The sequence below is a fragment of the Desmodus rotundus genome, chromosome 11 (genome assembly GCF_022682495.2).
Source record: "Desmodus rotundus isolate HL8 chromosome 11, HLdesRot8A.1, whole genome shotgun sequence".
NCBI lineage: Eukaryota > Metazoa > Chordata > Mammalia > Chiroptera > Phyllostomidae > Desmodus > Desmodus rotundus.
In genome coordinates this window covers 77,381,042-77,394,362 of record NC_071397.1, presented here as the reverse complement: position 1 = coordinate 77,394,362, position 13,321 = coordinate 77,381,042, and the positions used below count along the sequence as shown (strand labels likewise).

The 13,321-nt window shown below is 41.8% G+C and overlaps 1 protein-coding gene across 9 annotated transcripts in view; it reads right to left on the bottom strand.

Annotated features, from left to right (window-relative positions):
* The window catches only part of L3MBTL3 (L3MBTL histone methyl-lysine binding protein 3), a 96,523-nt gene that overhangs the window by 20,739 nt on the left and 62,463 nt on the right, over positions 1–13,321 (bottom strand). For all 9 annotated transcript variants that reach the window (XM_024552172.3, XM_071219641.1, XM_071219642.1 and 6 more), the window contains 2 exons: positions 11,701–11,803; positions 1,158–1,307 (listed from right to left, as the gene is read on the bottom strand). In XM_024552172.3, coding sequence (XP_024407940.1) covers positions 1,158–1,307; positions 11,701–11,803 — 253 coding nt within the window. The remainder of the gene's footprint in view (positions 1–1,157; positions 1,308–11,700; positions 11,804–13,321) is intronic.

The following is a 13,321-nucleotide window of genomic DNA, read 5'->3' as shown; positions in this document are numbered from 1 at the left end:
ATGGGATGGCATGGCCAGTGCTGTCAGCATCCGGTCCACGCGCCCTGGCCACTCACTCTCACGTCGGCACTCAGCTGCCGCCTCCCACCTGTCTCACCGGTTCTGCTTTTCTGCAGGACGAAGCTGGGTTCTGGCTGCTTTGCCTGCTGTGTAGCAGGGCAGGTGTGCTGGGCATTAATGTGTCCTTCCTGCCCTTCCTATCACTCGCTCTGTGACTGAAGGGAACTGGTATTTAAATAGCTCAGCTCCCTCATCGCTGCGTGGGAAAATGGAAATGTGTGTGTTACACAGACTCCCAGAGTTTTCCCAGCAGGATGGTGCTGCTGTCCACAGTGGTAACCAGTGTGACAATGGAGCTTTTACTGCTGTTATCCCTTCTTCCCTGTCTGTCTCTTCCTCACTCCGCTGCTATGGGTGCATTCCCCACCTCCCAGGGAAACCACCTGCAATCAAATCTTTGCTTCAGGGCTGGCTTCTGGTGGGGCAAGCTGTCTCTCGCTGTGTCAAAGTGCATTAAAAAAAACTCCACTAGGTATGACAACCAAATTTTAGTAAATTATTTAGAATGATGCAAAGAAAATGTATTACATCCTGAGTGGGAAATTACAACCATATGAGCAATGCTTATGGGAAAAGAAGTCAGACGGTAATCTGATATGATGAGAATCATCTTGTTTGAGTGCTCTATTCAAAGTTTAACCTAGGAACAGCAAAGAAACGGGCCAGCCTTTCTTTGGCTCCTCAGGGATAAAGAAATACTGTGAGACAATGTAACCACAGTAATAAAAACTAACACTTATTGAGGGCTTACTACTTATTAGTCACTGTTCTCAGAGCTGTGCACAGCTCACTGTTTCATTCCTAAGTCCAGGTTAAAGGAATCAGTAACCAACAAATGTTGTCTTTACTCTGAAAATGAAAAAAAGAAAAGAATTATAGCAAAGAAGTTTAAAATAAAAAAGAGGAAATAAAATCTATGTTATTTTGAAAAATGTGTTTTTATGTATGTGTAATGAAGTATTAATGTTGGAATATCATAATGCCTGTAATAATTTCTTTAAAATACTTCAGTGTAAAAAAGTAAAGCGAGAAAAAGTAAGACAGAAAATCTCTTTCTACTAGAATACTTCTAAACAACATTAATGTTCTGAAATTACCTGATTTCAGGAGATGAAGAGATTTCATTTGTATCTGTTCTTTTACTTCTGGGAAATGATGGACTAGCCGGAGGCATCTCCCCACTTAGGCGGTCAGGGAAAATGCGGTCTTTATTTAAATTGATTTCTGAATAGGGACAGTTGGCAGCACTAAGTATAAAAAGAAAAAGAAAAGAACATTCCCATTAGAAAACACTTCTTCCAATTAAAATGACAGACTACAGAACATAAAATTCCAAGATTTAACTGAGTACGTTAAATGTATATATGTATACACGTATGATTAAATAGTATGAAATATTATCTTTAAAATGCAATTTGTTCTGTCTGTTCATTTGGGGGGATGCGGGAGGGTGAAGGAGGTAAAGGGCATCAAACAAATGGTGATGAGAGGAGACCCGACCATGGGTGGTACGCACAGTGTGATGCACAAATGGTGTATCACAGAGCTACACACACGAAACACAGTGTTATTAACGTCGCCCCGTACAGCTAATTAAAAAAACGTAATTTAAGTATATTTTGCTAGAAAAGATGTCTTTGTACTAGATTTTTAAAAGCAATCTGATGCAATGCTTGGAATTGAGTAACAGTCACCATTTCCCTCCAAGGGCAGAGCCTGTCCATATTTCTGGGGACAATCAGCCCAAAGACAGAAATACTTAAGACACCACAGGAGGGCTGGTGACCGAGGTGGGACAGGGAAGATTCATGCACAGATGGGTGGACAGGATCTGCTCTCCACAGTGATCCTCCAGGCCCGGAGTCACTGTGCACTGTTTAATTTCCTTTCTAACGCCGCTGCCCTCAAAAGGAAGGCGATTTCCCCACACTGCTGAGTCCAGGTCTGGAAGCACACCTGATACCCGAGAAAATACTGTCTGCCTCTAGCTGACCCTGTCCCTACTATGAAAAAGGAATAGAGGTCAATGTGGATAATGTCCCATTCTAGCTCACTTCCATCAGTGACCACTGGTTAGCCTCTCAGGTCCCGTTTGGGGATCATTTCCATCATCCAGCAAAGAATATCCAGGTGGCTTATTGTTAATTAAACGTTAAGTCAGTGCACCTCTATGCCTGGACCTCAGCTTTCCAGGCTCCAGAACAACTGGAAACATCTGTGTATCAAAAACAACCAACCCCTCCAATTAACTGCCTATCTTGACCCTCTGCTTCTAGGAAGCCTCCTTAAGTCTGGAAATGGTTTGTACCGTAGGTAACTTATATTAGTGTCTTACATATTCTTTTCCTCACTTGAGGTGATAGTGGGAATGCTGATAATCACCCAGGGAGAATTTTTAAACAGTGCATTTGATATATTCTCCTGAGAGAAGAGTCTGAAAATGCTCCCAAGTGATTCCGGTAATGGCCTACAGAATTGATCACAGATATCCTGTAAGCAAACATGCAATCTTTATTTTAACTACATGCTACTCTACACTGATACCTATGCAAAAGTGGTAGATAACATGTGATTATGTGTTGACATAAGTGTATATAATGTTAACCCAGTAATAACCAAACAATAACTGGTAGTATTTATGATGCACTTACTATGTACCAAGCACAGTGCTAAGTGCTTTCACGAAGTGTTTTACTTAATCTGTACAACAGCCTACAAAAGGCTTTTCCGGTGGCAAACTGAGACTTAAAATGGTTAGGTAATTTCAGTCTTTAATTATTTCATTCATTTGTTCAACAAGTATTTAAAAGGTATCTATTATGTGCTAACTGCCTTTTTAGGCACTAGAAACACAGTGGAAAATAAGAAAACAAGATCTCAGCTCTCCCGACGTTCTCGGGTAACACAGGTAATACACAATTACACAAATAATAAGTGAGACAACTGCAGAAAGTGGCAAATGCCAAGAGAGAGAATTGGGGTTGTGACAGGGTGGAGAGGAAGGGCCTGTCTCAAGAGGCAGCTTTTGATGCTGCCTCCCCCATCCCAAAAAGCAGCAGCATCTGGGCAGTGCCCTCAGGGCCAGCAAGAGGGCCCCTGTCGGCCCAGGGGAGAGCATTCCAGGAAATGGGGAGGGCAGGGAAAGAAGACCCTCCGGGCTGGAGTGAAGTGAGCAGGGGAAGGGGCTGCACTGGACAAGGACACAGGCAGCAAAGGTGTTTGCAGGGCCTGACGTGCCACAGTCATGGGTTTGCTACTTTGGCTTTTGGTTGAGATAAGGGATTAATATGGTTTGAGTCACAATTTAAAACAATCACCTAGGATGTTTTTGGAGATTTCAAGGGGACAGAATTGAAGCAAGAAACATTACTTAATAGTCAAGTTAGGTGACCGTGACTTGGATTTGGGTGGCTTAAACGGAGTGAAGAGGACCATCACAATGCCTTTTCGCACCCTCCAAGGGGGCCTGCAGACAAATAGGCTCTGGGGGACGACGTAAAGGAAGGGTTTAGGAATGGCCTTTAGGGTCTGGCTTGAAGAATGCAGAGGTAATAACAACATCCTTCCCCGCTCCCCACCAGATGAGAATGAATAGAGGGATGGAAACATGGGAACACTGGGAATCCTGGAATGCTTAGCAGGTACCTAAGCAGAGATGCTGCTTGCCCACAGCAACACAGTGATGAAGTAGCTCAGCTAAATGAACATACTTGTATTCATCTTACTCAGGTTTCTTTTTTGTTTGTTATTTTTTATTGTTTATTCTCTTACAGGTGTCCCTGCTTTTTCTCCTTCTGCCCACCTCCACCCAGCCCCACCAGCTCCCCTCCCTCAGTAAATCCCCAGATCGTTGTCTGGTCCATGGGTTACGCATAAATGTTCTTTGGCTAATCCCTTTGCCCACCCCCGACAGAAGCACAGCTACATGAAACAGACTGATACACTCTTATTTCATCTAGGAATGATGTGGAGGGAAGTATTTCACGATGACTCCTATGAACAGTAACGCTTCCAAAGCTTCATGAGATCTTTCATGGGATATCTTTCAGTGACCAGTATTTGCAGATATCAGTGACAAAAACCAATTCCGCCCACATTGAGCAGAAAAGAACTGGCTGCAAGAGCATCATCAGACAGCTCCAGAGGAAGCTGGTCAATCAGGCTTGGGCAGGCAGCAGGGGCCAACCCACACACCCTCCCTTCCCCCACAGAGGGCCCACACCGGTATTGCTGCTGGGGTATGGCACTCGCCCTGCCCCTCAGACTCTCAGCCACTTGCACGCCCCACCCCATCAATTCTGAAGAGGCTGCCAACACCTCTGACCTGTCTGCACAGCACTCCTCAGGACGGAGGCCCAGATGGCGGTGAGTGCTTGGATGCACCTGGGTCCTCCGTCCCCGCTGTAACTGCCATAGGCCCGAGGAAGAGGACACACCCGCCTGCAGTGGCTCCCCTGGGGGAGATGGAGCCCCACCTTACTGGCCTGGATTTCAGGCGAAATACAAATGTCCTAGGGTTGCCTCATTAAAAAACTGTTTGAAACCAAATTCATCATCGGCAACAAACTTCTCTCCCACCTCCCACAAAAAGGATAAAAATACCATTAGTTCCTCCCGCTGCTCTCGATTCTGTTTCTGACAAAGAAAAGGTATTAAAACCAAGCCTCAGGTCAAGTCATCTTAGACTCTATTCAATTCTTTCCTTCTCATATTGTGGATTTCTATTGCAAGTTTGTCTGGTTGCATTTTTGACAGCAGGGAAAATATCCAAACAACCATTAAGTGTTTTACTCGCCATTAAACACCTGGCCTTACACTTACTGCATAACTGTCGTTTACTTAGGGATTTTGTTGAATATGAAGAAAACGCGATCCCCGTTCCTAGCCCCACCCGCCGCCCCACTCTGGGAACGCTCGCAGGACTCTTGGGAGGGCTAGGTCCCGAGCGGCGTGCCAGGACAGCCCCTCTTCCATTTGTTCGGTGAGTTACGGGAGATGTGTCTCCTAGACCACGATATGTAAATGGGGACAGCTTAGGGGGAGAGACACTTGGTGCCTCAGTTCCTCTTTAGAGGCATTTCAAACTCTCAACCTGAAGTGGGGGAAACAGTCACAGGCCTCCAACCCGGGACTTGCTGCGGGGCCAGGTTGACCCCCACCAAGGGAGGAGCCCCTCTCTGTCCTGCTGAACCCTGAGAAAAGTCAAGTGGGGTTTCCCACCTCCCATTCTTACACCTGCTATGGTAGAGAGAGGGGAGGCAGGAAAAAAAGGGATGCCACAAGGGCAAGCGAAGGGTACTCAAGGGATGGAACATGTACACAGAGGGTTGGGTAATACCCTAGACGGAACTCAGGAACCTGCTGCTTTATCCACGTCTTAGGAATGAGCAAGCACGAGTTCTGAGACTGTTCTCTCATCTGTAAAATGAGAATGGTAATAATTGCCATGGATTGAATGCATGACCTAGGCTAAGTACTCTGCTCGCACTGCCTCATTTAATTCTCACAGCCGTGGGAGGTTGTTCCTATTCAAACGCTCATTTCATAGATGCAGAAACAGGCTTTAATAAGGGAACTTGGTCAGTGTCACTCACTCAGTTCTTGGCAGAGCTGGACTGTGACCTCTGGATGTCGCCTAACCATTACACTCTATCAGTTAATAGTACTTGGCAATGTACAAGAATTCTCTCGTCCTTAGTCCATGACAATGAAATCCATCTGAGTGCTGTCTCCTAGCAGGATGCTGTGTCCTAGAGCTAATACTTTCCCTCTCTGGGTCAATTACCTCATTTTTAAGTTTATAATGCTCCTGTAGTTTTAAAAGTTAGTAACTTTATTAACTCGTCAGTGCTGATCAAACGTCTGTGGAGAGAGTGGGTTCCCATTAGGCTTCCATCATTTCTAGTTTCCCACGTACCAAGCTTCTAGTGACAAAATAGAAGTCGTGTGTGTCTCATCACACATGTACACGTGTATTGGGTCATGGATATCCACATGTACAGATACACACTACTCTTTACTGTTACACAGCTCCTCAGATTGCACATATTCACAAACGATTTCAGAGCTCTTTACTGTAAGCACTTTATTAGAGTGCACCCTGCTCTACGAGCTAATAATTCCCTACCAGCTGTATGTACAAATACTTGCCTCTCCGGGCCCACCAGAGGCTGTTTTTCCTAGGGAAGACCGGTCCAGCTTATTAGGGAAGGTGAAAGGACTGCCCTGTTCACTGCTCCCCAAAGCCACCTTTAAAATCTTTTAAACTGTAAAATCATTTATTTAAACCATCAGGCAACACTTTAGTTTCCTAAGTGCTCACATAATCCTTCTCACACTCTGTCCCGACAAGAACCTGTAAAACACAGGAGGGAGACTATCTATCAGGCCACTGAGCCGTGCGTGAGAGCCGAGCGGTTAGGAGCAGAAACTGGAGTGCCACGCGAGCCTGGGCTGAGACCTGGTGCTGCCACTGTCCGATTTGGGCACGTTCCTAACCAGGCGAAGCCTGTTTCCTCAGCTGTGAAACAGGAATTAGAACAGTGCCCACTTCATAGTGTGGTGAGGATGAAATGAGGTAACACGTGCAAATTCTAAAGTAGTGCCTGGAACATAGGAAGCCATCAATAAATCTTACCCATCATTGTTATTTAAAAAAGGGGAGGTTAACAACCCCTTTGTGTAAAAGAGCATCGGCAACTATCAACAGCAGCATTAAAAACTCCGTGACACACTGCGTTTATGAAGGCCCCCTGCTCTCTCAGGAAGAGTGCTTCTCTCAGAGTGCCACTCCCTTCACGCCTTTAGAAGTGGGGGTCCTGTCCTCTGTGCTGTCTGTCCCCTAATCCAGCACAAGGGAGGCGCAGTGTTTGATGAATGGACACTGAACTAATACAATGTTTGTAACTTGCAGGTGTGTGTCCAGAGTCAATAATTTTAAAACTCTTCATGGGCTGTATAAATATTTTTCAGAGACTGTAGTAAATGCTACTTTTTTTCTTTTCTTATTTAATTCCTCCAAGATCAAATCCTATGTGGGAAAGACTTCTGAAAGCACTAGATATGTAGAATATGTACTTTTAAGTAGCTTTAGCACTCCTTTGAACTGCTCCAATTCTTTGACTGCTCAGTAGACCAAATAAATGAATCGGCAACGAAAAACACCATGACACAACCAACCTTAACATTCCCTTCCTGGAGCGAGAGAACGAGGCAATCCGGCTACTGAAGGTGCCTAGAGATGGGAAGACCATATCCATATCCAACTCACTTGTTAGTCATTCAGATTTCAACATTTGATACCACCACATTCTCAAGTTCAATTGAAATACATGTTCTACTTACACTTCTTGGATCAAATGCAACTATTATAATTTTCAGAGAAGCTAACAAGAAATGCTAGTCAAAACATAGGCCTTTACTTACATGTTCATAAAACTGATTATTCTTGCTAAAGGAGAAACTTTTCTTGTTATCTAAGCAAAGAATGCATGTTTGATTTATGCAGTTTCTCAGTAAATTAATCCAAAGAGAATTTTCTCATTACGATTTCTTAAACACAGCATTCTCTGCAAGGACAAAAATAAGTGCCCGTGAAATGAACCTTTCAAAGAATATCCATGATCAGCAGCTACTCCACAAGTCTACTAATGAAATGGAAAAGAGTGTGCCTGTTAAGGATTAATATCTTGCCAGATAAAGAGCTCTGAGTTTTGTAAATAGGAGATCAGAGTCCGGGAGACCCAGAAAAGCTGGTTGAAGGGGCTGAGAACAAGGAAGAAAAGGGCAGGAGCTGACACTGCCCCCTAGTTCTCGGAACTGCTTGCTCCTCCCCGAGGCTCCGGTCACACTTCTGCACGGGGCTACTAGTTATGCCCTAAACACAGCTTCTTTGTCAATGCAAGTCTTTCAAGCTATCAGGTCCCCTTCTTCCTCTCTCATTCCCAAAAAATGATTCGTTCTCTCCCATGGTTCCAATTACACTGAAAGACTGCCTTATCACATTTGTCCGTAAAATCTTCCATGACCGCCCCCGTCAATGTCCCCTGATTTTAGCAAATACAGCACTGCATCTCTGAAGAAATACTCCAAAGAAAATCTCTGAAACTTTCTGAAGGGGGCGTGGCCCAACTGAGGGACCCTCGGAGGTCCATGATGCCCTGGGGACAGGCGGTCCTGAGGATGGCCAGGGGTGGACGGGCAGGGGTGGGGGGGGGCACAGGCGGAGGGGTGGGCTGGGATAGCCAGCACGGACCTTGCTGTGGCAGGCAAAACTCTTGGCCAAAAGCACTCCTAAAGAGATTATGGACATTGCCTTAAGGTGGGTTTTCTTATCAGAAGACAAAAAATATTAAATTTTCAACAGCAGCCCAACAACATGATGTCTGCATTCACCCATTTTTAAAATTTCTTGTCATTCACAGGTACATCTATCAAAGTTGCGATATTTGTTTACCATTTTGTGTCTATATCTTAATTAAATTATGTGCAGCTTACATATAGCTCCATCAGCCCACCAGGCGTCTGAAGGTTGGATCTGGGACTGATTCGAGGAGCAGCGCTTTGACAGGCAGTGAGAAGGGAGCGGCCAAGAGCACAGACCCTTGAGTTAGACTGGCTGCTATTCCCAGGTCCCTCCTTGACCAGCTGTCAATTCGGCAACTCAGTACACTGGCAAGGTGACAGTGGCCTCTTCAAAATTTGGAGCAAATAACAGTTCTATATTATGGGGCCATTCGAAGTTTATCTAGTGCATGTAAAACAACTAGTGGAAAACCTCACAGAGCAAATTAAGGCTCTGTGTGTGTTAGTTACCAGGGGTGGGGGGAAGGGGGAAACTGCTGCTCAAAAATATTTACTGAACAAAAGAATTTATAAATATCTAATGGAAATTCAGCATGCTAATGAGTTATTTCTGGCATTCAGACTTACATAATATCTTAAAATAATCCAGTTGCCTTTACTCAGCAATACAACATAGCTTCCAAAAAGCAGTATTTTTAACTTGGTTTAAAATAATCATATAACTTTTGGATTGCAATAATGCAAACAAAAATGATTTTTAAAAGGATATTTGCAAATGGAATGGAATCATCATCCTTTCTATGCTCAGACTTTTTAGTCTAGAACATGCTGAACCTCATAAAAAATAACTCGGGAGGAGTGTTGCAAAAGGGAGATACGCAGCACTGTGGAGAGGTGGAAGAGATGAAAGAGGAAACTAAATAAAGATGACCATAACCACACCAATTTAACAGTTCCTGTTAACACTCAGAGAACAGGCAGTTCAACCGTTAGATATTTTAAAGATGCAGATTCACAACCTGCACAATGCAGATGAACAAGGTACCATTTTCCTCACTGGACAATCCCATTAACAGGCAGTGAGAACACTTGTTCCCACAGATTATTTAAATATATACCTGAATAGGTAATGTGTTTCTTCTTTAAAAAACCCACTTAATTACAGTAATTTCTCAGTATTTCAGTAAACATTTAAAATAATATAAAAAGACCCCCAAATTGCTTAAATTTCAAATGTATGAATTTGGTTTCTTTTTGAAGTTACTTAGAGGTAAGAGAAAAATACCAAAATACGTTTTGATCAACAAATTCTTATATTTGACTATATTTGTGCCTTGTGTAATCTTTGCTAATCTACAAAAATATCACCTCTCCATATTCAAATCGTTCAGCCACCTAATCATGTAACATTCTACCAAACGAATACTTCCAGCAGAACTTGCCCCTTTCTCATTATTAATGGTCAACCCAAAATAACTGTTTCAGAAGCTGTCTACACTAGTCACATTGCCAAGAAAAGCAAAATAGCTAGAGTAAATCTCTTTGAAACCGAGAATGTGTTTTCTCCTATGAAGAGTTTACTGCAGATGTACTCGTTTTTTTCAGGATCACCATGGTAACTACATTTCCTATGAATCGGAATTAACATCATTAAAATGTCCATACTACCCAAAGCAATCTATCGATTCGACACATTTCCTATCCAGATTCCAATGACGTATTTCACAGAACTAGAACAGATATTTCAAAAATTTATATGGAACCACAAAAGGCCCCAAATAGCAACAGAGATCCTGAGAGAGAAGAACAAAGCTACAGGAATCATACTACCTAATATCAAACTATATTATAAGGCCATAGGAATCAAAACAGCCTGGTACTGGCATAAAAACAGACACATAGTTCAATGGAACAGAATAGAGAGCCCAGAAATAACCCCAGACCTTTACAGTCTATTAATATTCAACAGAGGAAGCAAGCACACACAATGGGCTAAAGACAGTCTACTCAATAAATGATGTTGGGGAAATCGAGCAGATATGAGCAAAAAATGAAACTAGACCACCTTCTTACATCACACACAAGAATAAATTCAAAATGGACCAAAGACTTAAATATTAGACCCAAAACCATAAAAACCATAGAAGAAAACATAGGGAGCAAAATCTCGGACATTGCTCATAGCAGTATTTTAGTGGATATATTTCCCTAGGCAAGGGAAACAAAAGAAAAATAATAAACAAATGGGACTACATCAAACTAGAAAGTTTTCTCACAGCAAAGGAAAACATCAACAAAATAAAAAGTGAATCTACAGAATTGGAGAACATATTCACTGATACATTTGATAAAGGGTTAACATCCAAAATTTATAAAGAACTTACAAAACTTAATACCCCCCCCAAAAAAACAGTGCAATTAAAAAATGGGCAAAGGCCCTGAATAGACACTTTTCCAAAGAAGACATACAGATTGAAAATAGACATAAAAAAAATGTTCAATGTCACTAATCATCAGAGAAATGCAAATAAAAACCACAAGTAAATACCATCTCATACCGGTCAGAATGGCTATCATCAATAAATCAACGAACAAGTGCTGGTGAGGATGTGGAGGAAAGGGAACCCTATTGCCCTGTTGGTGGGAATGCAGACTAGGGCAGCTACTGTGGAAGCAGTATGGAGATACCTCAAAAAATTAAAAATGATTCTGCCTTACAACCCAGCAATCCCACTTCTGAGAATATAGCCGAAGGAACCCAAAACACTAATTGAAAAGAATAAGCACCCCTATGTCCATTGCAGTGTTATTTTCAGTTGCCAAGATGTGGAAGCAGCCCAAGTGTTCATCAGTAGATGAGTGGATGAAACAACTATGGGTCATTTACACAATGGAATACTACTCAGCGGTAAAAAAGACAGTTTTACCCTTTGCAAAGGTATGGATGGAAATAAGCCAATGAGAAAAAGACAAATGCTGTATGATTTCACTCCTACGTGGAATCTAAGGAACAAACTGAAGTAACAAGGAACATGGATGGGGACAGACTCACAGATGGAGAGCAGGACCACAGGTAGCTGGAGGGGAGGGGAGCAGGTGAACGGATGGAGCAAAGTGGAACAAGGACTCACGGACATGGCGGCAGTGTGGTGATTGCTGGGGGAAGTGGGGTATAAGAGGACTAAATGGTGATGGAAAAAGTACGACAAAGATTAAATAAAAAGATAAATTAGTTCATACTTATTCAGTATACATAAAAACTATTATCTTGTATAAATGAGACATCCTCAATCTGACCTTGTAAGGAATCGCCATGTGAACGGCAGCACCACATACCTTTGAGGGCCCAGGTGTCTTGCTCTCTTAAAATGACCAATCCCTTTACATCCTGGGGTTGAGCATCCACCATGTTCTGAAGCTTCCATTAATTCTAAGGGGCCTATGAAAAAGAAAAAAGAGAGACAGAGGAGGCATAAAGTTAACCAGAAGGTTGTAAGAGTCAAATGTCTGAGATCAGAATAGGGGAAAGAATGCCTGAAAATACAATTTTGAATCAATACACATAAACAACAAAAAAAAGTGGATCCTATAAAATTAAAAATATTTTAGATGTCTCTACTAAAGAGGCTCTGAAGATGCTCCCCTACAACTTTGTTTATGTTATTTATCTTGCTTCAGTAGTGAAATAGTAAACTTTGATCTAACCCTTTCGAAATGTCACACATTCCAGAATCCAGAGGGACCTAATCTGAATTAATGAGAAGATTCTAAACAAATGTTTTCAAGTACGTAACAATTAATATATAGGGTTGGCCAAAAAGTCTGTCTGTTTTTTCCCCTATGATGGCTCTGCTTAGCTGTCTTTAACTTCATTCGAAGCAATTTTGTTAGATTGTATTGTGACAGCTGTCATATGATGTGAATTAAAAAAAATCAAAATTGGTGAATTTTTGTGTAGCCATTTTAATATTGAAGATGGAAAAAATAAGTTTTCAGCATATTATGCTTTATTTCAAGAAAGGTAAAAATGCAACTCAAATGAAAAAAAGATTTGTACAGTGTAGAGAGAAGGTGTTGTGACTGATCAAATGTATCAAAAGTGGTTTGTGAAGTTTCATGCCAGAGATTTCTCACTGGCTGATGCTCCACGGTTGGGTAGACCAGTTGAAGTCGACAGCGATCAAATTGAGACCTTACTTGAGAACAATCAACGTTTTATCACTCGGGAGAAAGCAGACATACTTAAAATACCCAAATCAGTAAAGTTATTGGTGAAACATTTTTTTAAAAGTGTCTTTTATTTTATGGGAAAAACTAAACAGACTTTTTGGCCAAACCAAGATTTACACTGCGAAAACTTCAAATGCCAAACAGGACACAAAAGAATCATTACAGATCCCATTCAAGCTATCCCCTCTCCACGTTTCACGCCTTCCCTTGTCCTGACACTTAGTGTGTAGCCTCCTAGATGTTCTTACATCCAATACATGTGATACATGTGTCAAGTTTTTTATTTTATTTTGCCACATAAAAGGAACAACAGAGATGTGTACTCTTCTGAAAACTTCTTTGGTCTTTAAGTTAAAGACCATGTCCTATAAATCTTCCCATCTTAATAATAGTACTCTTTATGAGTGTTACGTAGTATCTGTAATTGAATGCACCACAATTTGCTTAACCAATTTTTGTTTCTAAGTTTTCTCACATTAAATCTACTGTAACCAATACCATGTCTGTGCAGTTTTATACAAGCCCTTATGCAGCTCATACATGATATCCAGAAATGAAGCTACTACATGAGGAAGGCACACTAAATACTTTTAAAAGGAAATAATAATTCATCGTATTTCCTACAATTTTTTTTCTACAATGTGTATATTTTCTTCCTAAATTGAGATCCTGGTATGTCAAATTCTTCATGTACATCTTTTTGTAAGAAAACTGAATTTAATTGAAA